Here is a 25,036-nt window from a genome sequence, read left to right as displayed (position 1 = left end):
TTAAAGGTTGCAATGTATTGTTTTATTTACAAGAAAATACATCTTCATCTTTCAACTTAAAGTGACCTTAGCACATGATTTTCAAAACAGATGACCTTTATGTCGATGTACCTCCCTTGATTCTAAGGTTAAAGAATACAGATTCCTACACATGCACGATGAGATTTCAATGAAGGAGGTCTGGGATAATGTTACAGGAATTCAAAATATAAAATCGTTATATGTAACTGAGTTTTGATTGCAAACAGAGCTCCGTTTAAAGTAACTATGGATTAGGAGTCCAAACTGTAGAAGCCCCTGCCTTTGAGGGAGAATCACTGCATGTTGTTTCTGTGTTTTTTCCGGGACAGTCTCGAAAACTCTCAACCTTTCACTGAGCATTTTTCCTTTCCCATAATCCCACTTCACACACCACATGTACAGCAAATCCCACTTTAAAAACCCTAAAGTGGCTCTAATAAAATAACATTACATGCACTATAAACACAATTATAAAATCCTCAACCGTCAAACCATGACAGAAACGTGTATGACCAGACCACATGTATTCATTGTCTTCGTAACCTTAGGATTTACTTTATCATACATGTTGGATACATTCAATCTCTTACTGACAGAAGGGATGATAGGATGAACGTTTCAGTGTCAAAGTTTCGTTAGTAAGGATGTCATCATTGTATAAAGCAGGGTCATACAGTGTAGTAGGCCACAGTGGGCCTCATCTCACTGGTAAGCTATATTTACTAAAAAAAAAAAAAAAAAATGATGAGGTGCCATGTTATGTGATATAGTATAGCAGTTGTCTCCTACTACCTCACCCATGGATAAGGGTGCAGCACCCACTGTCCACCCTTTTGCCTGATCTTCCCTGAAGAAACGTAAGATCTGTGCCGGGGGCCTGCTAACGAGAAGGCACCTCATCGTGGCTTCTCCCAGATGAAAAAATGCCTAATTACTGCCTATCGATCGCGCCTACTTATTTCAGGCACTACTACTCATGTTCCAGTGTCACGTCGCAGACTCTGTGTCATTCAGCGGCTCGTCTGCCCTCCTGTCAACAGAGTCTGACGGAGGACACGGAAAGATTATGTATTTCAGGTCAGAAACTCATGTGTGTAATGCTGTTTAAAAGGCTTGCCATGCCATTTTGAAGACCTACAGTAATGCCCATGTGTACCAAATGAAAGCATAATTATTATTTAGTATTACAAGGCCATCACAGAGCATAACAGTTATCATTCCTTTAGATATTAAAAGAACGTTTCAGTCATTGTCTTTCTTCCTCAGTCACATTTAGGGGAGAACAAAAACCGAAGTTTGTCCTTTGGTAACCTGGCAGCCATCCTCCTGAGCGGACCAAGGCTGCATTCAAATGCTCTATAATCCTTTTCTTGAACTGTCCACTAAAAGCCAAAGAAGGAGGTTTCAAAGGTTTAAAATCTCAATGGAGGAAAGATGTGGCACTTGTAGACATCTTGGGTTCAGTCGGAGCTCAGGCTGAAGAAAAAGGCCTGAGGGAGTCATTAAACTTTGACATGCATAAGAAACAACATACATAGTAAGTTCCATACCAAATTAGATAATGCAGGTGTAGTTATAGACCTAAAATTAGCACTCATTTGCCCATTTGTTTGAATGATAATAACAAGCCATGGTGTTGTTTGTATTCTGCTGATGATGCGACTGATTGTCCATTCTCTTCAACAAGAAGTCAACACCGACATTGTTATGTCGGTGTCCAAAATAGTTAACAAAACAGTGGCTTATTAACCAGTGAGATGACTTAATATTATCACACTGCGCTAGTCACTCAAGTCCTGTATGCAGTACAGTGTGAGAGTAAGACGAAGTCCTGTGTTCCCCCTGTTTGTGCAACATCTGGACCATTCGTACAAAATACAAACAGATTTCACTATAGCCATGTTTCCAATGTGGGTCACCACATTTATTTTTTCATTTTTTATTTTTTTTACAGAATGAAATAATGTCTCTGGTTGTTTTTTCTGCCATTAAAATATGCTGACATTTTGTGTCACTTGGCAAAACCTGAGGCCCAGGGCGAATGAGGCCACGTATAAAACTTCATGTGTCTATGGTGAAATCTGAAGGCTATATTGTAAATGAATGCCACAGTGGGAACACATGATCTCCTATCCTGTTTAACCGAGGGGCAAAAGTCAGCCTGGTTCACTGCTCCTCAGCCTCTTTGTGCAGGACACGGCGAGCATGTACACAGGTCTGAACCACACAAAGAAAACAAATAACACCCTATAAACATAAGCAGCCACTGCCACAGTTTAGAATCACCACAGTGTTTTTCCATAAGAACAAAAACATGATATTAGCATAACAAATCACTATTTTCACAGTATCACAACTTCAGGTAAGTTGCTGGTAACAAACATGGAGGCTAAATGAGGAAAAACAATCTTAACTTTGACAGCAACTGGAAAACCACCAGGACCTCGGGGCAGCCATTAGTCGAGAGACGAACAACCTGCTGAAGTGTCTTTGAGCCACAAGTCTTCAATCTATAAATAAGTCTGACCTCTAAGCTTTCTACTACTGTGCATGAGCCCAATTATGAAATATGCAAATTAGGTAGAACCCAATAAGGCCTCATATAGTATAACATAATCATATGTTGAATTTAATCTGAAACACACACTTGATATTAAATGATTATCAGCCTCAATTGCAGAAGGGTAAGAAATAAAGCATTTCTTACGTCATTAATAAATGTATATGAAATCTCCTGTCACTGCATAAGCTGCTAATTGACAGAGGGTATGAGCTCATTGTCCAGTACCTTCATGCATCTAAACAGGAGCAGCACTGCTGACGTAGCAGAGTCCAAGCAGGCACCTGACACGCAGCAGACACACGAGTGTGTTTTGTGTCAACACAACTTGGGGGGGGGGGGGGGGGGGCTTCGACAGGCGGCCACTGAGTGTGTACATGTATCTGACAGTTACACTGTCTTACCTACCTGGCTACCTGCTCGCCCATGTGCAGTATACTTTATACGTGTGACTGTTCACAGACCATACCAGACTACCGGCTTGTTCCTGCTCCTCTTCCTTTGAAGAGGGCCTCTTCAGCTCATTGTATTTGTTCAATAAACCAGAAACCTATAGTTTTGGGGTCAGACCTGCGTCACTAATTGCTCTAATAATAGACCTCTGGCTCTTTTTTTTCTGCTAGCCTTGTGTAAGTCTGAAACTGAGCCTGTACCAGTGGTTTAAGGGTCTGCCATAACCTAAAATGGGTTAAGATGAGGTATAAAGAAAGGGATTGTACTACTACTATATACACAAACCAAGCAAAGGCATATTGTGAAAAATAGTCTCTTTTGACCTTTCCAAACAAAGAGGTCATGTTAAGTTCAGTAAAAGCTCAAATCTACTGCTGAATTATGGAGGTAAAAACAAAAGTGGATCCTGCAGAGCCCAGCAGACTGGGTTTGGAATACTGTTTGGGGCATCGGTTAGCGGTTTTATATTAAAAGTTTTCCAGCTAGAATGCAGCTATCACTGTGAGCTAGCATGACAAACAGAAACAGCCCCCTAGAAGCAGAGTAAAGTGCTATAAAACAAACTAACAAATTCGTTCTCTTGGTTAATTTAGATTTCTGCCACTTTGAAACTGTGGCAGAACGATCTCAAAGTTGATATAATGAGCTAAAATCAAACATTAAAATCTACAGCTGAGTATGCAGTCGATCTGCAAGCGGGGGTGGGGGGGAGGATACTTGTGAATCCACTTCATGCTCCCCCTCCACCTCTGAAGAGTGCAGCAGGGCAAAGTGACGATTAAAAGAAGAGGGAGAGGAGAGAGGAGAGCTGAAAGACTAGTTGGCATTAAAAGCTCTCCTGCTTTAACGGAAGAGGCTCGGAGCAAAAGAAAAAAAATCTACACAAGCTAAAAAAAAATTTTTTAAAAAAGCCTGAAAAAATACTAACAAACCCCCTCCGGATTTCTTTTTTCTTTCATTGCCTCTTCCGTCTCCCACACTCTTTCCCCCACCTCTTCTCTGCTCTTTCCCACTTGTCTCTTTCCCCCTCTGGGCCTCTTCCCTCCCTCCCTCCCTCCCCCGTCTGTCTCTCTCTCTCTCTCTCTCTCTCTCTTACTCCTCGGCAGTTTTGAGGACAGAGTCGTCTCCCAGGATCTTGCAGAGCTCGTTGAGGCGATGCTGCATCTCGGGAATGCCGGCCAGCTGGGCCTCCAGCCGCTGCTTCTCCTCGGTGAGGGTGAGGCGCGTTGCCGTGTCCAGCTGCTCGAAGCGCCAGCCTCCCTCCCCGTCGAACTGCAGCAGGTGGGTGTGGTACTTCCTGGAGGTGGAGGGGGAAGGATTTGAAGTGAGAGAGTGGAAAAAAAAAAACTTGGGTTCATCAGATATATTATATATATATATATATATATATATATATATGATATATATATATGATATATATATATATATATGATATATATATATATTTTTTTTTTTTTTACTGAATAAACTAGAACTTTTTCTGTTTCTTACCACAGGGAAGGTCTGTGTGTGATGGAGAGCAGAGAGATGCCGGCGTCCTTGGCAGCCTGGAAAATCTTTCCCTCCACGTCAATGCTCACAGCACTGGTGCACTCGTCCAACAGGGCATATTTAGGCCTGACACACACAAAGGAAAAGTTTTTGATAATTGCTATCCACACAGCCGGTAAATAATGAGACTGCTCATGTAGTCAGCTCATGTGCACACACGAAAAGTTAGAAAAATAACATAGCTAAAATACAAGCAGTGGGCCGACCAACGGTGCAGACCCGTGGATTAAAAAAATGTCAGAGGTGAAGTTGGCAGTTTACCCTCCAGGTCTGTTGTATGTCGAGCGTATGATGGCTAAACAACAATGACGCTGCTTCTCCTTACTTGTGGTAAAACATGCGAGCCATGCCCATCCTCTGCTTCTCGCCTCCCGACAGCACGTCCTTCCAGTCCAGCTCGGTATCCCAGCCTGGACGAGAAGAAGACGTTAACCTTGAGATCGCTTGCTGCCAAGATGTTGTGTAAAGGTGGTGATTTTTTTTTGGGACTAAAGATAAATGAGAGCAAAAATGTTTTCCAGTTGCATCCATATCAGGATGGAGATGTCAGCACGTAGGGCATTAAAACCTTATCAGCGCAACGGAAAGAAAGCGCACGGACCTATTTAACGAACAGCCATCACAAAGGAGGGGAACAGCACTGATGATTGCTTTCTCCTGCAGGACAGTGTGTGATCTTTCTAAAGATGAAACACATAATCCTTGGCAGTCGGGTTATATCGCATACGTGCCGACGTCCGCCACTGCATATGTGCCAATTCATCTGCGCGTGTGGTGAAAAAACTTCTCATCGTTTTCACAGTGCAGCCATTGATACATTAAGCCCTCTTGCGGCTCTAAGCTTCGTACAGCAGTTGGTTCTCAACAATAGGCCTGTTTGTTTGTCAATGAGAGAAGGGCGGCTGCCAATTAGCTGCACACTCAAGTTTGGGCAACACAAGTAATACCTGAGTGCAACAAGGTCAAGCTTCAGATGCAGAACCCGCTGTGTTTACCACAAAACACCAGGACAGCTGCTGATACAGTTTACAAACTTTAAAGGATTTGAGTTGCATTTTAAGACCTGTAATGATTATTTCAATAGTATTGAATTAGACTTGGATTTATAAAAGCTAATGGACACTTTGTTGTTTTATTTTGGTGATGGGTTAATTTGTGTATTTTATTTTGGTGATTGTTGTTTTATCTGATAGTTATTTTGTTTGTTTTGTATTTAATGATAGTTATTTAGTGTACTTTGTCCAGATGTTCAGTTGTCAGAAAACGTTCCCTATTTTAAGCCTCTGTGCAGTTTCCTTCAGCCTGTTGCTTGTAAACACACAGCTCACATCTGTGTGGAACTGTTTTTGTTACTTATCCTACCTCCCTCTCTGGTGACAATATGGTTGAGGTTGACTATGTCCAAGATGGCCTCCAGGTCCTTGTCACGCATGCCTCTGGCGGCCATGTCCTCCGCAGAGTCTGGGTAGATCACCTGGTCCCGCAGTGAACCCATGGACATGTAGGGCCTGGAGACCCACACACGCGCACACACACACACACACACACACACACACACACACACACACACACACACACAAACACACACACAGACACACACACACAAACATTACCCTGAGTGTTTCTTTGTTAACCTCTCGTTTCATTAAGTGCTAACGCTAAAGAACAAGAGGGCATGAGTGCACAACGGGCCACTTTTTCTTTTTTTTTTGCACACTTAAAGAACAAAAAGCTAAAAGGGAAAGACATCCATAATGCTTCTGCTGTTTCTATTGTTGATAGTGCATTGGATTCTGTTGCAGCTGCCAGGTGGCCGTCTCATCCCACGTATAAAATATTTACCGCCCTGCAGGAGGGAGTCGGCTGAGTCTGCAGCTCTACGCAGCCCTGGGTAGGATTACGCTTGAAGGTCTGTCTTTACTTCAGGTCAGTTTAAGGACTACAGTCAATCTACTATTGAATTTTTGGAGGATCGTCTTAAATTGAACTTAAATACTTAAATTTTTTCCCAACTTTCTCCTGACAAAGACACAACAATTATTGAGAAAATGATCTGCATATTTATTCATAATGATCAACTTCGTTATCGTTAGTTGCAGCCTTCTAAATGACAGCGGGTTAATGATATGTTTTGATATTATCGGTCTACGTGCCCATGACATGTCAGGTCATTTTAACTCCTGGAGGGTCAGTAGTTAAACTTTGGATAATTCCGGTAATGACGGCTGATTTTGTCATCCACGCTCATTCACACTTTATGAAGACAGTGCACTGATGATACTTACTGTCAAGTGGCTACAATGCTAATGGGAAAACACTGATATACAGGAGAAGATACACAGAAGCCTCAGATACTTTCACCTTGTGGTCTTTAAACCTACATTTTTTGTATATGGTATATGGGAGTAAATGTTGTAGCCGAAAGTATTTCAAGCCTTGTCTGGGTGGTAAATATTTCACTGTGGCCAGTGCTCTGGTTTCCCTTTGCCCGCCACACTCACCCACACAAAGATCCTGTTACAGTGGATTAAGTTACTGGTAGGGTTCAACGGCACAATGGGTCAAACCCTACAGTTGTTGCTGTGTGATATTGTAGCATTGGATGTGTTTTTTGCGTGTGTACCTCTGGGGGATGTAGAACATATATTGAGGAGAGGGTTTGTGTAGTCGGCCGCCGTAAACAGGCCACAGGCCGCTGAGGATCCTGAACAGAGAGCTTTTCCCACAGCCATTCGGCCCCGTGATTAATAAGTGCATCCCCTCCTCTACCTGGAATGAAGAGACAAATTATTAATCCTCCCGGAGTGGAGCCGGCCGTCAGTATCGTTACATGTCAAACAAGTCATTAGGATATAAAGCTGTGGAGGGAGTATCGGTGGGTGTGCGGCTTTTGATGTGCAGCGTAAGTCTGCTTCACATTACACGTAGGAGATCTGAAATGTAAACGCAAGAAGACTCCACAGAGATCTTTGCTTTTTATCAGAATACACGGTATTACATATGTATACATAGGTTTGTTCACCGTCTCTGAAAATGAACTGCACCCGAGCTACAGCCGGGAGCCAGATGTCACTAAACGCCTCTAGTTCACCAGCAGCTAACAGGCTAACAGGACAGCAGCGCATCGTACACTGATTTCTGTCTCTTCAACTACAGAGGCAACAAAAAAGACACAGCAAAGTAAAAAAACAAATGAAGAAATATTTTTTTTCTGAACGGAGCGTCACTGCACCAAAATAGAGTAAATGAAAGTGAAAGCCACAGTATCATAACTGCCTCGTATATTGCTCTCAATACATCTACCTGAACCGTTAAAATGGAATAAAAATAAAGGCGTCAAAATAGGTTGAAGACAATATCTAACAGTTAGAAATATAAACAACCTCTCTACAAGAGTGGGTACAATTTATTATTATTAACTATACAGCAACATCCTAGCCAGAGGAGGCTAGAGTGACTGATCACTGCACACACCTACATGTATCATACCTTTATAAGTTAAGAGGTAATAGTTGTCCAAATATTGTGAGTGATAATAAAAAAAAAAGTATGTCATTAGTAAATCATTTGTGATGCTTGTTTTAGGTTTGGCCGGCTTTATCTTAGTTACCTCACCAGCGATCAGTCACTGTCTGTCTGTCTCGTATGTACATCCTGCAAAAATAGTGACTGAACCTTTGATGTTTGATATTTGTATAAAGTCTTAAACCTGTGAGTGCAGACACAGCGCAAACATATACAGTATGTCTGATATCTACAGACTAAATCAACGTCAGCAGGGCGCTCAGGTATACTGACCTCAAGGCTGCTCGGTACAGTTCGTGCAGACGCCTGTTAGCATGCAGTTTGAAAGCAATACTCCCTCAGGACACTCTTTTGTTTATTCATTTATTTAGAAATTGAGGTCAGGGCCTCCGCTGAAGCCACAACCATTACTCTGCAGATGGTAAAACAAAGTCATGAAGCGGACGGCTACCTGAGGCAAGGTTTAACTAATCCAGGCTTAAGATTGTGTTAGCCAGCTAAACTGAATTCTCATTTGGTGCAGCTAAGCAAAAGAATAATTTGAGGTCTGTCATGTTCCAAGTAACTGTGAATAAACTCACACTGTTGTAGTTTTGAGCTCACAGTCATGTTTCTCTGACAACAGTTTTAAATAAACTTTAGAGCCAGCTTTGAAGAATCCAGGGTTTTGTCAAATTATTAGCAATGAACTCAAGATAACTCAATTACAGGGTCATGGGATCAGGAGACCCTCAGCTTCTCTGAAGTTTGAGAAGGAAATAAGCAGAACATGCCCTAAATGCAGCATGGATAAAAATGCTAAATGTTTTTATTATATATATATATATATATACTGTATATATTTCTTTTTTATGTCTACAGAGCAGCCCCTCAGGAGAGATGGGGCAGTACACACAGTGAGTGTGTATAGGAAGGGGTACTGATATCCTAATATAGCATCTGAAGTGTTTGGAAAGTAACATGTGACTATATTTCATTACTGTTGTGTAAGTTTAAGCACCACAACATCCTTTTCCGCTTGCTGAAGCAGTCAACAGCCTGAGGGCAGCGACACACTGACACACAAAGGATACATCTCTTTCCTAATGAGACCACAGAGGATTGTTCTTAAAACAGTAATACACGGCACCTAGACCAAAATCCTCAGGGGGTTTGATGATGGAGAAGGGGTTCAGAGAAAAGCTGAAACTCTTGAGCGTGTGCAGATATATCAGCTCATATTTGTTTGGTGTGGCTGTTGGAACAAAGGAGCATTCTGTTGCTTTTTCATATGTCGGTCCATTTAACTAAGAAGACTACAGCAGAGCAACACTGTACGATACAAGCTAAATGGTAGAATACAATGGACAGAACAGACAGTAGAAAACAATAGAGTGGAGTTGTCTCACCTTAAAATTCAAGCATGACACTACTACGTCCCCATTGGGTGTGATTATTGGTACGTTTTCACACACGATGCCTTTGTCCACATCTATAACTTCACCTGGAGACACAAGAGAGAGAGAATTCGATAAGAAGGGTCAGAAATATAGAGCGACTGTGTATTAGAGTGAAAATAAAGGATTAGACTCGCTCAGTCAAGGCATAAGCATGGATATGGATGGGATAATACCTACATAGCAGGAATTATGGGGTTAAAAAAGAAAAATCCCTCTTTATCACTTCACTTATCTCTTCGCTTAGCAGTGCTCTCTCACAGGAGCTTCATTCTGGGGTCAAATGATGTTTACACAAGGATATTTATGCAATGTGAAATTGTACTCTGTAGTCAGTGTGCAATAGGAGCGCAGAGCAAAGAGGAGTGATTCCTAGAAAACCAATACAATGAGATGCTCTGGAGATCTAACTGAATCTTAACCTAACTCACGTATTATCCTTTAACTCAGTGCTGATGTTTTTCTAATTTAAACTCTTAATTAAAGATATGGAGAAAATAGTGGGGGGAGGGGTTGACAATAAACCATGGATGTAATACTGACTATTGCTTGAATTGAATTGGCGTTATTTAACTGAACACAGCCTCCAACTTGTTCCTCACTGCACACAGCGGCAGTGGTAAAAGTTTTCCCAACATAGCAACAGTAGCCAGGAGCGTGCAGAGGATGGGACTGGTAACTACCTGTTTCTCTCTTCAAGTTTATTTAAATACAGAGGGAGGTGCCTATGTGCATGTGTGTGTGTGTGTGTGTGTGTGTGTGTGTGTGTGTGTGTGTGTGTGTGTGTGTGTGTGTGTGTGTGTGTGTGTGTGTGTGTGTGTGTGTGTATACAGCAGACCAGACCTACCCTTTATCTCTAGTGGTCCATCTATGTGCATCTCAGGCTTGCTCTTCTTCTCTGCTCCTGTTGTGGCTGATAGAGAGGAGCGCTTGTAAACACCCCTCTGAACGTCCTCGAACACTTCAAACATGTTGTGGACCCGTGCAGTGTAGCCTGCCAACTCGGTGACCTGTCCCAAAACACACACAGGGGTCAAAGGTCATAAATGTCAGAGGGACATTAGCATGACCCAATAGACAGACAGCGATATAGGTCACTGTCATGGCCATGTGCTGATTAGTCTCTGTGTGAGTGTGTTAGAGAAGTGATTCTCAACCAGGGAGACTTCTGCAGCTACCTGGGAGTATGTGGAGAATAAAAAAAAAAAAGAATCTACATATTGAGTCAGCTGTAACACAAATGTGTTGTGATTGACAGTATGCAAAAACTAGTTAGAAAGCAAGCAGAGGTCTGAACAGTTAGCTAAATGGTTGTAATGGATATGTGGCTGAAATAGTTAGCGTTAATGTTGAAACAAATAACGCTACTAAAAGTGAACAGTTTAAATTGTTAACCGAACTAAAAGTAACAGATATATGGTGAAAATACTGAGATAAAATGAAAATGAAAAAGAAATGTTGAAATAGCTTAAAGTAATGGCTAAAAGGCTAACATGCTAGCTAAAGTTAACCATTTGACAGTTAGCTAAAAGTAATGGATACATGTTGAAACAGATAAGGGAAGCTAGAAGTTAACAGTTTAAATAGTTAACCAGGCCAAAAGTAATATGGTGAAAATACTTTGATAAAAGTAAATAGCCAAAAGTAATATAGATGGATGAAATAGATCATGCTAGCTAAAAATAAACCATTTAAACAGTTTAAACAGTTAGTTTGATCAGCTAAAAGTAATTGATACATGGTTGAAATAGTTAGATAAAAGAATAGAGAGCAAGATTATAGAATTGCCAGCTGAAATAGTTTTTTTAATTGATAAATAGTTGAAATAGCTAACAGATGAAGAAAAAATAAATAAAAAGTTGGGAAACATTGTTAGAGATTGTAAGTGTGTGTGCAACAATGTACATACAAATGTGTTGCTTAAACCAGCGTATCTGCTTCTGCTGTTGTTGTTTTTTTTTTTTTAGATAAAAAGAAAGTAATTACAAATGTATCCATACAGTATAAACAAATATGCACATGGATGCACACAAATATTTGTAGCTGTAATATGTTAATTAAGGATTTGTTGTTAGGGCTGTATTTCTATATTTACTTTGCGTAACCAAGAGTATACGCCTGGATGAGTAATAACCCTCAAAGTTGTTTATTCTTCCGCTTGTTTACAGTGCGTAGAGTGAGCACACACACAGATGTGACAAACTGCTGTACATAACGTGTAATGGCTTCTGGGAGTCACAGTGAATGAAAAAGTATATTAAAGATTTCTAAATTATGTAAAACACATACTAAGAATATATTAAAATATGAGGGGAATAATCTTAATTACGTTTAGGAGATGTATGAGAGCAATTGTAATCATTTTAACAGCAAAAAATTGTGAAGATGAAAAGGGGAAAAGGGGAAAGGAGGAAAACAAATACCTTTATAAGCAACTGGAGGGTGTTCTGCATTAAAATATAATGAAACTCATAAGGAAAGATGGAAAAAAAAAACAAGAGAAAAATCACCCTCCTGCTTTGGCTTTGGTGCTGCACCCTGCAGCGAGACAATACAGGCTGTTGACACAGCTTGATTATATTAAACAACAAACACCAGTTCTGGGAATTCGTGGACACCATGTGGGCCTACAGAGATGGGACTGGCTCAAAGACGGAAGAAAGCAAACAGCAAATTATACAAAATGTGTGTAAAGAGGAAAGGACAGGGGTGACTGTGTTCCTCATGTGAAAAAGCAAATCAAAAGGTAAATAAAATAATATTTATAATAAAATAAATAATAAAAAATGTGTTACTTTTGATATGAAATGTCCCTTTATTACTCTGCTTTTCCGTGTTGATGCATCTCCTAAAATATCTTCAGAGCTGTTGAAAACAGAACTGAGTATAGTGCTGAATCATTAGTCAATCAACACTGTAGACAGCCAGAAGATTAATTGGTTATAATTCAGATGTTTTAGTCATTTATCAAGTGAAACAACTTATTGAACAGGGGCTAGCTGTAGGTTTTCTCTGCCGCTGAACGTGGTTTATTGCTGGGAGCGGGTGGTGGGGATTGTGGGTTGACACGAGCTTCAGCCATAGTTGTTTTTATAATAGAGGTTATAATAAGCCGTCTGAGCCGCACTACGTCTTCAGGACAGATTGGAAGCTACAGAGAGTTGCTATGGGAAACTGATGCGAAGGTCCAGGGCCCATTGCCGTTGCTTTCCACCACTGGAGACAGTGCTTGGCGAGTAGTGGGCAGGTGTGACGGGCCTGTATTGATGTGCGTTTAAACCACTTCCCCAAAAATATGTTATCATGGAGAAATAATGACTAAACAATATGGTCACAAAGCTACCAAAAAGAGCGCTGCACAAAACAGAAATGCTTAGGGATCCAAAAAGAAGCGAACATATATACTGACCGAGAAAATACTGCTGTGGTTCTTCTTGTAACGTGTAAGTGTATGGGTATAAAAGTCATGACGAATCAGGCCAGTACATCTGACAATGGTCCTTCCTCATTTAAGTACATACAGAGAGAGGGAGTGAGTGAGAAAGTGAGGAAGAGATACAGAAGTGTGGGTTGAAAGATCAACAGATGGAGGATTATTCACAGCCAGGCTAAGCCCTGAGAGAAGGAGCTCTGGACACACACACACACACACACACACACACACACACACACACACAACACACACACACACACACACACACACACACACATTACCCTGAGTGTTTCTTTGTTAACCTCTCGTTTCATTAAGTGCTTCTGACGCCTAACACCAGGAATCACTGCTGGCTGACCTACAGTGACATGAAAGGAGGTGGATTCTATTTTGAGGAATTGATGCCTATTGAAGATTTTTCAATTCTATTCCGATGAATCAGATTTAATGGAGTCAAACACATATCAGAGGAACAATCGGATTCTAGCGCTTGGATAATACATTATGCGTTTTCAGTAGAATTTCAGGGATGATTTTAAAAAGCTGTAAAAAAAAAAAAAAAAGAAAAAAGAAAAAAGAAAATGGCTAACAGACAGGGCTGAATTCTAGGAGAAGAAAACATCAAATCTGCAAGATAGGTAACACACTACCATGAGCTAGGACATGACATAGGACCATCTGACCCCCCCCCCCGTGCACTTTCATATCAAAATAGGCAGCGAGTGAGCAGGACACACTGCCTCACGAATGTGCTCCATCCCCGCTGCCTGTTAAAAACTGCACACACACTCGCACATCCCTTGGCCTTGCATGCAGGGGCTTGCCGCTCCTTCACTGTACTCAATAATCACAAAGAGCGGAGCTGCATGCAGGCCAAAACTCGCATCATCCAGGGCAGCGTTTCGCACTAGACAGTTGCAATGAGAAGACGCGCAGATTTGCATATTACTTAGATACAACAATTCGCTTGGGACATATTTTCTGAAATTTCACGGCAGTAAAGTTTAGGCCTTGTGTTTGACTGTGGAACCAATCTTGTGTGCGTTCGGGCCTGCGTGCTCACATTCTAGTACAGGTTTTGAGAAGAGGTGACTCACAGTGAAAGAAGCAGACAACAACCCGTTACACTTTTGAAAAGAGTTTCAATTCCTCCTCTTCACCACAAGTGCAGGCGGCTAAAACTGTCACAGACAAGTCAGACGCAGAGACGCAATGCAGCTTCACCCGACCCTTGCTCGAGTGCTGCATACTTTGCGAAACAGAATTACAGGATAGCTTGGAAAAAAAACACATGCCGAAGCACAGGGTGGGCATATGATCAGAAGTAGACAAGTACAAACCAGCTGCACTTGCAGTACAGCTTCACCACAAATGTGCCGCAACCAAATCCTCTTATGGACCTCAAAATGCAGCCTGAGAGAGAGAATGCATGAATGGGTCTTGCTATTTTTTTTTTTTTTTTTTGGATTAAAATGCAACGAGAGATCAGGGATTTGGCCCTCAGTGAACAAGGCCTTTCATTCACTGGCTTCTTTCTTTTGCTTTTTTTTTTTTTTTCCAGTCTGGACTCAAATACATTCCTGAGCACACATGGCAAGTTTCACATGGAGGAAGAATAGAAGGAGAAAGATGGATGTACAGTACGTGTCTGTCAATCATTCTTCCCCCTGCACTCATCCATCCCACCCGCCCATCTGTTCGACCACTTGTCCAAGTAAACGCCGGCCAGTGAAACGATCCAGACACCCGCGCTCACGCATCTGTCCTTCATGTGAATATCTGAAACTCTACTGACAAATCATTTATATTTTAAGAAGTAACTCATCGGGGTAGTTATGTGTCGTTATGGTGGGAACTTCCTCTTCCTGTGGCCTTGTTTAGCCCCTGATCAGAAAACTGGAGCACTGATCCACAATCTATTTTCACTTTTTCTTCCATGTCTGTCAGGTCCCTTGATAGTTCCCCCGCAGCACTGATGGATAAACAAACAAATAAAGCTGCAAAAATGTGTCAAAAATGTAAAAAGAAACCCTTAAAAAAAATAGCAATCAAGCCCAAATGAGGCCTTCAAATGCCTTATTTTGTCTGATAACTCGACGATATTCAGTTTACAGAAGCAAATGCTCACATGAAAGGAATTTGCAGTGACTTTTGTTTTGGTATTTCCTGTAAAAACTGAGATGTTTCATTAGAAACTTGTGATAGAAAGCAGGGCAAGGAAAGCCTCATGGACGGATGGACGAATGGATGGCGGATGGCTGGACTGATGCTGCACCCCAGTGATGCTACATTAACATCAGCGTGCCGCATCCTCACCTCTTTGTAGGAGGACATGATCCTTTCGATGGCGTCGGCACCTGAGGCCAGGAGGTTGCGGGCGGTGGTGAAAGCCTCCGTCCTCTCGCTCACCATCACCTGCGTCTGACCATCTGCTGTTTCTAGAGGACGGACGGAGAGACAAAAGACAGGACAGAGAGTGAGACAGGTGATCTGACTACAATCCACAGGCATGCCGGCTGAAGCGAAAAACTTTAGCTCTGTGGTTTACTGTAACCGAAAGTCATGTGAGCCAGTTGGCACCACATTCCCACAATATCATGGAAATAAGTTCTTTAAATAGCAACAGTGACGCAGGACCAGGAGTACAACAAAAAGAGGGACTCAGTTATAGCTTTATTTCTGATGCTGCTGAAATGTCATCAGGGGTGGCGTGAGAGGCGGTTACTGTTTCACACATGCTAAACGGCTCTTGCTTTAGGAGGAAGCAGTAGCTGCTGGTTTGGAGATGCGCTTCAACCTCAGCACACAAAATACCATCAAAAGATATGTTGGATTTTGTTTGTTTTCTAGTTAGGCTTCAGCTTCTTGTGTGATTTGTGATAAAATGAAGAGTGTTTTTATAGCCCGGCCTCGACTTAATTCTCAGGAGTAAATGTTTGAAAGACCCCTCGTGGCCTCCTCACCGTTGTCAGCGAAGCCGGTGGCCGTGATGATGGGCACGGCCACCATGACGAGCCCGCTGCCGCTCCACACGTACTTCATGAGGAACTGCTCGATCATGATGTACCAGAGACGCTTGGACAGGATCAGGTTCATCTGCTCCGCCAGAGCCCGGTAGCACTTCTGCAGCTGACGCATCTCCACCTGCAGTGGACAGTGTATTACAGTGTTTATCAGAACGCTGCCTTCGTGGAGTTTTCTGTGATGGAACATTGTGCAGGATGCGGACTGTTATCCTCAACTGGCCTGTTTGTGTGTGCACCAATCAATCTGATTAAACTGATATGCACATCTTATGACATTATATCAACTTTTTTTTACTGGTTGTGGTTCATCCAGATGATCTAAAATGTGTTATAGAGGGAATAGATGATAAATAGAGTTTTAAATTTGTCTAATACAGTTAAGGCCTCCAAGGGTTTAACTGTGCAAATTCCTTTTTGGCAGTTAATTACTTGCACATTTATTTGGGGATCTGCACCACAACAGAACAATATCAACTGAGTTCTGTCTCATAGAGGGACACTGTCAAAATATAGTTCCTTCACCTTTATTTTCTAGTTCACACAGTGCTCACATGGTGCTTTTTTTCCTAAATAAAGTTCATCATAGTACCACATACCAACTGACAAACAGAAAACCTGGGAAAACATAGCGAAGCTGTGTGCAGTGGACTTAAAGGGAATCCCAAACAGGTTAATCAGGCCACGATTTAACCCATCTATCTCCCAGACTGATTAAATGTCATGTACTTTTACAGACACATAATAGCACATGGTCATTACCACCACATTATGGCTTACACTGCTGCTGCACAATTAAAGCAACCTCTACGTAAATCATCATTCTCCCCTGCATACCTTGTGTCCCCTGTAGAAAGCTATTTCCTCAGCATTTGCAATGATCCTGGAGTGCACGTAGCGCAGGTAGCCCTTCCTGTGAGCCTCCTCGGCCACCAGCTTGCCAAACTTGGGCGAGCAGGCACGCAGGACCTTCGCCGTGACAAAGACCACCAGCCCGGCCAGCAGGGTCGGCCCGGAGGCGTTGGCCCCTCTGGACCTGGCAGTCTGGATCAGCGTGTAAGAGGTCAGCATCACATCCAGAATAGGCTTGGTGAGGTTAGAATAGAGATGAGCCACCGACTGGGAAAACATCATCACATCTTCAGTGAGAGACTGGTCCGGGTTGGCGAGTCTCCCGTCCATGTTGCTAACTTTGTAATAGGTCTGGTCGGTGAAGTAGGTCCGGTAGGCATGGTTCACCAGGCGGGTGCGGAAGGCCAGAGCCAGTTTGCACTCCAGGTACCGGATGGCGCTGTTGACGAACGTGGCAGGGATGGCAATGAGGAGCCATTTGATCAGCTGGATGATGAAGCTCTTGGGTTCCTTTTCCACGATCGTTTTGACAATCTTGCCGTCCAAGCTCGCCACGTATATAGACAGAAACGTCCTGGATATCAGCGCCACCGAGTGCAAGGAGAGCAAACCGAGCTCTTTGGATACAAGCTTGGGGAAGAGGATTTTACCAAGTTCGAGGATCTGCTTGAAAAATTGTGCATTTACACCCGGGGATGCCTTCCTGTGATCCACAGCATCTGTCTGTGTTTTTCCCGAACAAGTAGAGCCATTCTCCGCCTTTGAAACCCGGCCATTATTCCTGGGATCTTTGTTTTTGCTGAGCTGATTGCAGATGATGGGGTACAGTGTTTTGACACCGTAAGCAGCAGCCGCAAGAAACACGGCTCGCTTCGCAGCAGCCGTGCGGTCCCATTTCACTTTGGACGCCGCATCGAGGATATTGGACATTTTTCAAACGTTAGTCGTCTCTGCTGACGATCCTTACAACACCCATCCCCCAAACCAGACTCCCCGCGTCGATATAAAAAGAGAGAAGGACTTCTGATGGCTGGATTGATGTGAGGTGAGCCAGATACATGTACCGCTACATCCTGCTCTTTCTAGTACCAGCGTCAAGTAAAAAAAACAGCGCCTACTGTACTTCCGGTTGTATCTGTCAAAATAAAGCCTCGAGGTCAACTTCCCCTATACTACAAGCATGTATGAACGGCGTCGTTAAGATTGTCCTTTTAATTTTTAAACTCAATTGTCATTACTTCCTTACTTACTGTACTTGTTTCCTCTAACTTGACGCTATTTATTTCCGTCCTACGCTTTCTCAGCGGCTTTTTTCATTGGTCGCGCCCCCGGCAAAACAGGATTGGTTGCGTGGTGGACGCAAGCAAATGCACCTCTGCTGTGTCTACTGCAAAGACTGTATATGTTGTATGTACTATATATTTACACGGTATCCTACTTGTAATTTCATTTTTTGGCCAAAACTGTCACCCTATAATGTGTTTTCCAGTAAAATATATTGTTTAAAGTAACATTAATCACTAACGGCTTTTACACAAGTAGTTAAAAGACATTTAAGAACATTTGCAAGTGGCGCGAGGAAGGATAGCGGTTTTCCCTCGCACCCTTACATATTCCAAGCAACAGCTTCAACTAAGGTTAGATACCTAACAAAAACACGAAGCTACCTATTTCTGAACTTTCACACTCACATTAACCATAGCTGTTTTGTTTCCACTTCACTGAAGTTTTGACGTGTCTGAAGTCTTTGCTTCCTTCATAGTTACAGCCGTTGAAAATGAATTGGGTTGGGGGTTCAAGGTAAGCTGTCGTGCTGATGTTAACGTTAGCCCATAAACGTTAGCAAAGCTAAGCTAGATAATGTGAATGATGTGAACATTGTAACGACTCTCATTGCAGGAACCGGTTAGTGATGAAAAACGACAGTAAAAAACAGAAGGTGACAGCCAAATAACGTTTCTATGATTTTACAAGAAGATAACAGGTGTAGTTTTCCTTCCATATGTCCACCTAAATATTAAAGTATTGTTCTTTTCTCACAGGAGTTCTTTGAAAAGAGAAAAATGCAACAGAAATTGAAAACCATGGGAATAGCTCTGCCAGCATCCCCTGGAGACACTAGTTCTGGTAGTATGGACCTGGTGACTTTGTTTATTGTCAACCAGATTGCTGCTAAGAAAGAAAAGAAAGGTGAGAGATAACAGCTGATGTAGGCAGAAACATTACAAATGGACAGTTTTGATAAGTAAAAAGCTGAAATTGAAGTCATTAAACAAGTTCAGAAGAATAATGAACTGCCCTAAACTGTCTTCACTCTGATGAAATGTCTGAAAGATGATAAAAAATAGTCATTGTGTGTTTTATAATGAGATATCAGATTAAGAGGCTGCAGTACATGAAAGTATTAAAGCATCAGATAACACTGTTTTGCATAATGAATGCTCCGTGAGTATATATGATTACAGACTTGTCTCCACCACTATTTTCCATTATTAATGCCTGATAATGGCAAGTCATGGCAGTAAAAATCGTTTGTGTTTTTCAGATCCTCCTAAGGTAGCAGTTTTTGGCAGTAGTAAAATAGGATCCAGTAAGCAAAATAAGCCTCTGGTACTCCCAATGAGCCCCTGTTCTCCATCACAGTTGAGTCTTGTTGACAGCCAGCCTCAGTACAGGTACAGCTGCAGTGATTTTGTCAAATTGCCCATTGTAATTGCAGTAGAATCCACTTCAGTAACACAACTGCATGAGGCAGCAAGTGTTATCAGAGTAGTGGTTTGTTATGTGATCAATAAATAATGAACACTGTATCTATTTTATATCTGTATATATAGTGTCCACGGAACGAGAAAGAGAACGCAGGTTATTCCACCAGGGTTCAAGTGTCGACAGGTTAGTTACTTTATAGTTATTTATATTCTACTTTTTTAAACATTTCTCATCTTAGTAAAGATTGCTGAACGTGAACAAATATTAGCTGCTTTGTCTAAAGTAATCACTTATTTTTCTCTACCTCAAGTTGTCACCAGTGCTGGAGTCAGCTTTCTCCGACAACAGTGCGTCTGACTACCTGCCGCCCATAGCTGACCCCCTCACCCCCTTCTCCTCGACTTCATCAGCCCCCTCAGGCCAAGGTGTTGCTGTGAAGCATTTCGACACCCTCTTAAAATAATGGCCTAAGTCATTTTTTCAGGTTTTTCAGGAAACACAAAAAACTCAACAAAAGAGTCACACTTTTGACATAGGCCATTATACAACCGGGGGTAGAATTGCATGTTCCCCTCAACTGAGGATTCAGGCGATTTTACCAGAGGTGGCCAGCATCATGAGGGGGTGATTTAGGCAAAAAAAACATTTTTGTCAAAACATGACTTAGGCCATTATTTTAGGAAGGTGACGATTTTATACAGGGTGGCCGCGGGGTTGTAAAAAGTAGTGAAAGGTAGTAAATTAAATTAAGCCAAATTAAGGCCAGTAAAAAGTAGTAAAAAGTAGTAAACGTCATCTGACGAGGTAGTAAATTTTTGAGCCTCCATCCAACTGGACCTATGCGTTTTTCAATTTGTGTAACTTACCTGCAGGCCATTAAATTATTAAACTTTCGTGAATTTATTTCTATGTTGCGAGTAGGACCTGAGTGATAGGAATATTATCAATGGAATGATGTACGTGCATTGGTCACGTGCGCGTGCTCGTTGAATCTGGGTACCTGGCTGGCTCATCTGTGCGAGTTCGTTAGTTTGCCGCAGACATGGGCAAATGCAAGTTTTCTGACCTCTGGATGGAGGAATCAGCGTTTAAAGACTGGCTTCGGCCAGTAGTTGGCAACAACCGAGAGGCTTACTGCAACGTCTGTAAGAACACTATACATATTACATGGATGGGGGTGAAGGTAGTTAAATCGCACATGGAGTCGACTAGCCACCAAGCAAGGATGCGGGGTCGTAACTCGCAGCTACCGCTGTCACTATTTTGCACCGGCACTAGTGCTAGCAGTGCTACATCGGCTATTACGGCTACATCTCGTCCCGTGGGGCATGGGGGCAGTGCCAACTGCTAACTCCCCCAAAGCATGTCCCCTTGGGTCGGCTTTAAGCTGCCTGTCCATAACTTGGCCTATGTTGTCCCAAATTGTCTCATTCTTTTTCCTATGTGCTGCATGTGGTGAGCTTATACAACAGGACTATGGGTCAATTTACACCAGACTTACACTTAAAGTTTGCTCCCTCTGTGTGTGTGTGTGTGTGTGTGTGTGTGTGTGTGTGTGTGTGTGTGTGTGTGTTGGCCAGTTATTGTGCCCAGTGTTGAACTTAAATTAAGTTATTTATTCTGAAAAGTCTTGTAATTGTTATGCAATTGTTTTTGACTTTTTACATTGAGTAAAACCTATGGAGCAAGGCCTGTTGTGACCTCTTGATTAATTCAACTCCTATGGTCATGGCTCTATGCTGCCCCCCCACCCGGAGCACTCGTGCCCCTAAGTTTAAAAAAAAAAAAACCAGCACAGAAAAAATAATGGGGGCACAGGTAGGCCACACTTTACGCCGCTACAGTTGTAGCATAAAGTTGTGCTGGTAGTAAAAAATATTGTGAAGGTAGTAAAAAGGTAGTAAAAAGGTAGTAAATTCATCCCTGAATCTCTGTAGACACCCTGTTATAGATCAGACTTGCATGAAATAAAATGACATATTGTTAATTATGCATTTTTACTTTGCATGAGAAGATTTTATGCAATCAGTCAATTTAGGCCAAACCAAACTGGTCACCTCAGGAATATTCCCCCTGAAGCTGAGAGGCCAGACACAGCTGCCTCCTCACTGCTCCGCGCCACCCTGGGCCACGTCAGGCCTGGAGCAGCTCAAGGTAGTGAAAAGAGAATATTATATCTTTAAGAAATATTTCACATTAATATAACAATGTTATTCCATGGTTAGAGTTGACTGCTGCACTCTTGCACGTTGGCAAGCAAGAAGCCTCCAATTACATTTATGTTGGTGCTGTTAAACAGGTTATCATAGATTTTGCTCATAGGAAAGTATCAGCCTACTATAACCCTGCTTTGCATTTCACCTTAAAGTAATATTTTGCTTTGGTTAAAAGAGTACCACACCCTGTCCACACCCTGAGCAAAGCAGCAGGTCAAACTGCCACCTCAAATGTAATCAAATGAAAGCATTTGCTTACAATACTGCCAGTAATATTAATTAAAAACTTTCAAATTTGTCAAGCAGTGTCATCCCAGGCATAGAATTAAATAGTCATGGTAATCGTGAATTTTTTTTTCAAGTGGACAGATCAGTAAATTACTATTTAATACGACAAAACAATCAATTTGGCTTTGTAACATTTGTATTATCTGGACAATAATAAACTGACAATGGCTTGATCTACTATTACTACTACTACTTACTACTATACTATCTACATTATTCCGTGTCAAGAATAGTATTGTAGACCACTCTGTGGTAATTGGCCAAATTATTTCTACGAGCTAACTATAGGAGCTCCTATGAAGGTCTAAGCATTAACAGGTGACAGTGTGTTCCCAAATATGATGCTTCTCTAACATCTAATCTGAATTTATTTTGTTAGTTTCAGCCTTTCTCCCAGCCCAGAGTTATGACAGACAATATGCTCTGGTCCTGTGGATCAAACCCAACCCTCTACCAACTGGAGACACCCACAGCAGTCCTGTTTGGAAGTCCAGAAGCAGAGTGAGACCAACACTAGAATGTAAATGTTTTTGCTCTCCTTGAATGAACTGGTCATTTTGTAACCACTGTGTCATAGTGTTTCAGGGGCAAAAGACCGCACAAGACATGAGGTCAACTTCTGTCTTAACCAACCAGAGGACATGGAGCCCATGTTGGACTTCACGCTTAACCAGTCAGAAACTGAGCAGCAGTTTGAGGAGGACGTCTTTAGGGGATTCAGTAATGAAGAATATGAAAGAGAGGGTAAATACTGCTTGAAACCTTCAAATAAGCACAATGAGTCTTTTTTTTTTCTTCAGGTTAACATTAACTTTGATTTCAGCCTCTCCTTTTATGAGTGCACAATCAAAGATATATCTCAAAGATGGAACACCAGTCAAATCTTCAGCACCACAGTAAGTGTTTGTACTTAATATATAAGCAAACACTTAATTATTTTTGGCATGCATTATTCTCTCAAGGTGTTCTTACGTTGGACTTTCTTTCTTAATCTCTACTGTCAGAACTGTCCCTGACACACAGACCATGGGAATGGAGGTAAACTCTTATACATCCGTGTGTTAAGGTTAAAGTAGCCTTTCACTGCCACCAAGTGGGAGAGTCTGTAATTGCCAAGGAACAAAGATTGAATTGATAGATAACAAACAATAAAAATCTAAGTAAAAGCCAAGTAGATCAGTAATAAAATTTTGCCTGGTTCTCCAAACATCACGAGCTGTTGTACAGAGCTTCTAACAGGATTTGTATGGTGATCATTTCATGTGGGCAGTTAAAGTTTTACAGTCAGTTCTGTTTCCCTCTCAGCTCTCCAACTGCAGTGACATAAACTTTGGTGAGTTTCCTCAGCATCTCCAACTAAGTTGTCCATTCATTGTGTATGTGCTAGAGAAAGAAAGAAAATGAATAGATGCCTTTTTTAATCCCACAGCATGTCCTGGACACAATACTGGCCCCATGAATGGCTGTGGATATTTGCCAAATTGCTCTTGTGGAGGAGGTTACCTCAGTTCAGACTCAAATGATGTAAGTTAAGTGACGTTGGGAACTTTTGTCCAACTTGTTGCTGTTTTGTGTTTCTTTTGAGTTTTGTAAAAAGTCTGAAATAAAAGTGATGACTTTTCCAGAGGGATAACCTTCTAACAAATCTGTTTCAAACCACAGTTAAGTCTTATTTTAATTTAAAAATCTAAGTAATTAAAGAGTGTGTAGCAAGTGTTAACAAATATTTGTCACCACTGCTCTCTTTGGGAACATCTGACAGACTTTCCTTTTCTAACTGTTTAGGATGAAGAATACTGCCAGCCACATCTCCAGGCTTCTCCTTCTTCATATATGGAACAAGTCTGTTATACAGATACCCCCAACCAGGGCTCACAGGGAGAATTGCAACAGAGAAACTGTCAGCCCAGGCCTCTCACCTCACTTATAAAAAACAAATTGAGCTTCACAGTTGATCAGGAAGTTATGGAGAGTGTGGTTTGCCCAGATATAGCCTTAGGAAGTAATGGCCAACAGATAGGAAGCAGCACAGCTCAGTTTGCATCTCCTCACCCTCAGGCTGAAACTCAGAGCCCAGAGCTTTTCAAATGCAAAAAAACATCCAGCGAAACTCGACATGCAGGAACTCAAACTGCCGACATCCCCACAGCCGAGACACGCGACGCCTCGACTCAGTGCAGCTTTATTGCAGACAGTGCGTCTAAAACCCCCGAGTTCAACTTGTACCTGCCACCTGTTGCCATGTCAGTACAACATCCAGCCACAGGGAGGCAGACGGATACTGCTGCACAGTCAAACACACACACAGCCTCATCAGGCAACACAAGGAGTGGAGGGAAGCAAACGCCCTGGAGCAACAAGAAATCCAAGGCTGGTTCTATATCAGGCAGCAGCATTATAAGCAAATTCGCTGCTAACGACAGCGATAGCAAAGTATTCCTACAGGGACCCATAAACCCCTTTCTGGATGCTCTGAGCATAGGTGATGGCAGAGGTACAACATGACTGAATGTGTCATTTCATGTAGACACTGAGAAACTTCAGAAGGAAATGAACAAAACTGATTTTGCTAAATACTCATTTCCCTTGTTTCTCGTTTCTGATTTAGGTAAGGAGAATGAAGAGGAGAGAGTCGAGAGAGGGCAACAAGAAAATGGTCCTCTGATGAAAGACCTCTCAGATGATGCAAGGGAGGAGGCCACGTCTGCCACCGGAGTTCACAGCCCCTCAGACAAGGCCGAAACACTTCAGGAAATAGCCGACATTTTGCTCCTGCTCAGGCAAAGGAAGGAGGAGGGATGATACGGATGGGTCTAAGGAAGGTAGATGGATGGAGGCAGCAGGAAATAAAAAAAACATGCCTGTTCTGTGCATGTGATTTTAATTCAAAGCATTATTTTAAAAAGTTTTCATAGCGTTTGTTCTTAAAGCTATGACACACACAGTGAAATAAAGCCCCAAAGCCTTAC

General features: G+C 42.0%; 2 protein-coding genes across 5 annotated transcripts; one reads left to right on the top strand and one right to left on the bottom strand.

Moving 5' to 3' along the window:
- LOC130163156 (ATP-binding cassette sub-family D member 2-like) lies at positions 1–17,931 on the bottom strand. The gene is made up of 10 exons (XM_056367061.1): positions 16,840–17,931; positions 15,943–16,123; positions 15,296–15,417; positions 10,394–10,556; positions 9,499–9,593; positions 7,209–7,354; positions 5,948–6,093; positions 4,911–4,995; positions 4,526–4,651; positions 1–4,331 (listed from the first exon to the last, which is right to left on the bottom strand). The coding sequence occupies exons 1-10, from the start codon at positions 17,782–17,784 to the stop codon at positions 4,127–4,129; spliced, it is 2,214 nt and encodes a 737-aa protein (XP_056223036.1). The 5' UTR covers positions 17,785–17,931; the 3' UTR covers positions 1–4,126.
- On the top strand, positions 17,881–25,035 carry LOC130163157 (uncharacterized). 4 transcript variants are annotated; one of them, XM_056367063.1, is made up of 16 exons: positions 17,881–17,899; positions 18,617–18,654; positions 18,754–18,793; positions 18,897–19,044; positions 19,400–19,529; positions 19,689–19,746; positions 19,874–19,988; positions 21,578–21,717; positions 22,447–22,568; positions 22,645–22,811; positions 22,891–22,963; positions 23,072–23,105; positions 23,373–23,400; positions 23,497–23,591; positions 23,853–24,561; positions 24,676–25,035. In XM_056367063.1, the coding sequence occupies exons 2-16, from the start codon at positions 18,632–18,634 to the stop codon at positions 24,867–24,869; spliced, it is 2,076 nt and encodes a 691-aa protein (XP_056223038.1). In that variant the 5' UTR covers positions 17,881–17,899; positions 18,617–18,631; the 3' UTR covers positions 24,870–25,035. The 4 variants fall into 4 exon arrangements, with proteins under 4 accessions (XP_056223038.1, XP_056223040.1, XP_056223039.1 ...); XM_056367065.1 differs by lacking the exon at positions 17,881–17,899 and adding an exon at positions 18,205–18,491 and having other exon boundaries at positions 21,602–21,717; XM_056367064.1 differs by lacking the exon at positions 17,881–17,899 and adding an exon at positions 18,205–18,491 and having other exon boundaries at positions 21,593–21,717.
- The last annotated feature ends 1 nt before the right edge of the window (position 25,036 follows it).

Source organism: Seriola aureovittata, chromosome 22 (genome assembly GCF_021018895.1).
Source record: "Seriola aureovittata isolate HTS-2021-v1 ecotype China chromosome 22, ASM2101889v1, whole genome shotgun sequence".
In the NCBI taxonomy this organism is placed as follows: Eukaryota; Metazoa; Chordata; class Actinopteri; order Carangiformes; family Carangidae; genus Seriola; species Seriola aureovittata.
The sequence above is the reverse complement of the archived record's forward strand: the minus strand, read 5'-3'. Positions and strand labels throughout refer to the sequence as shown.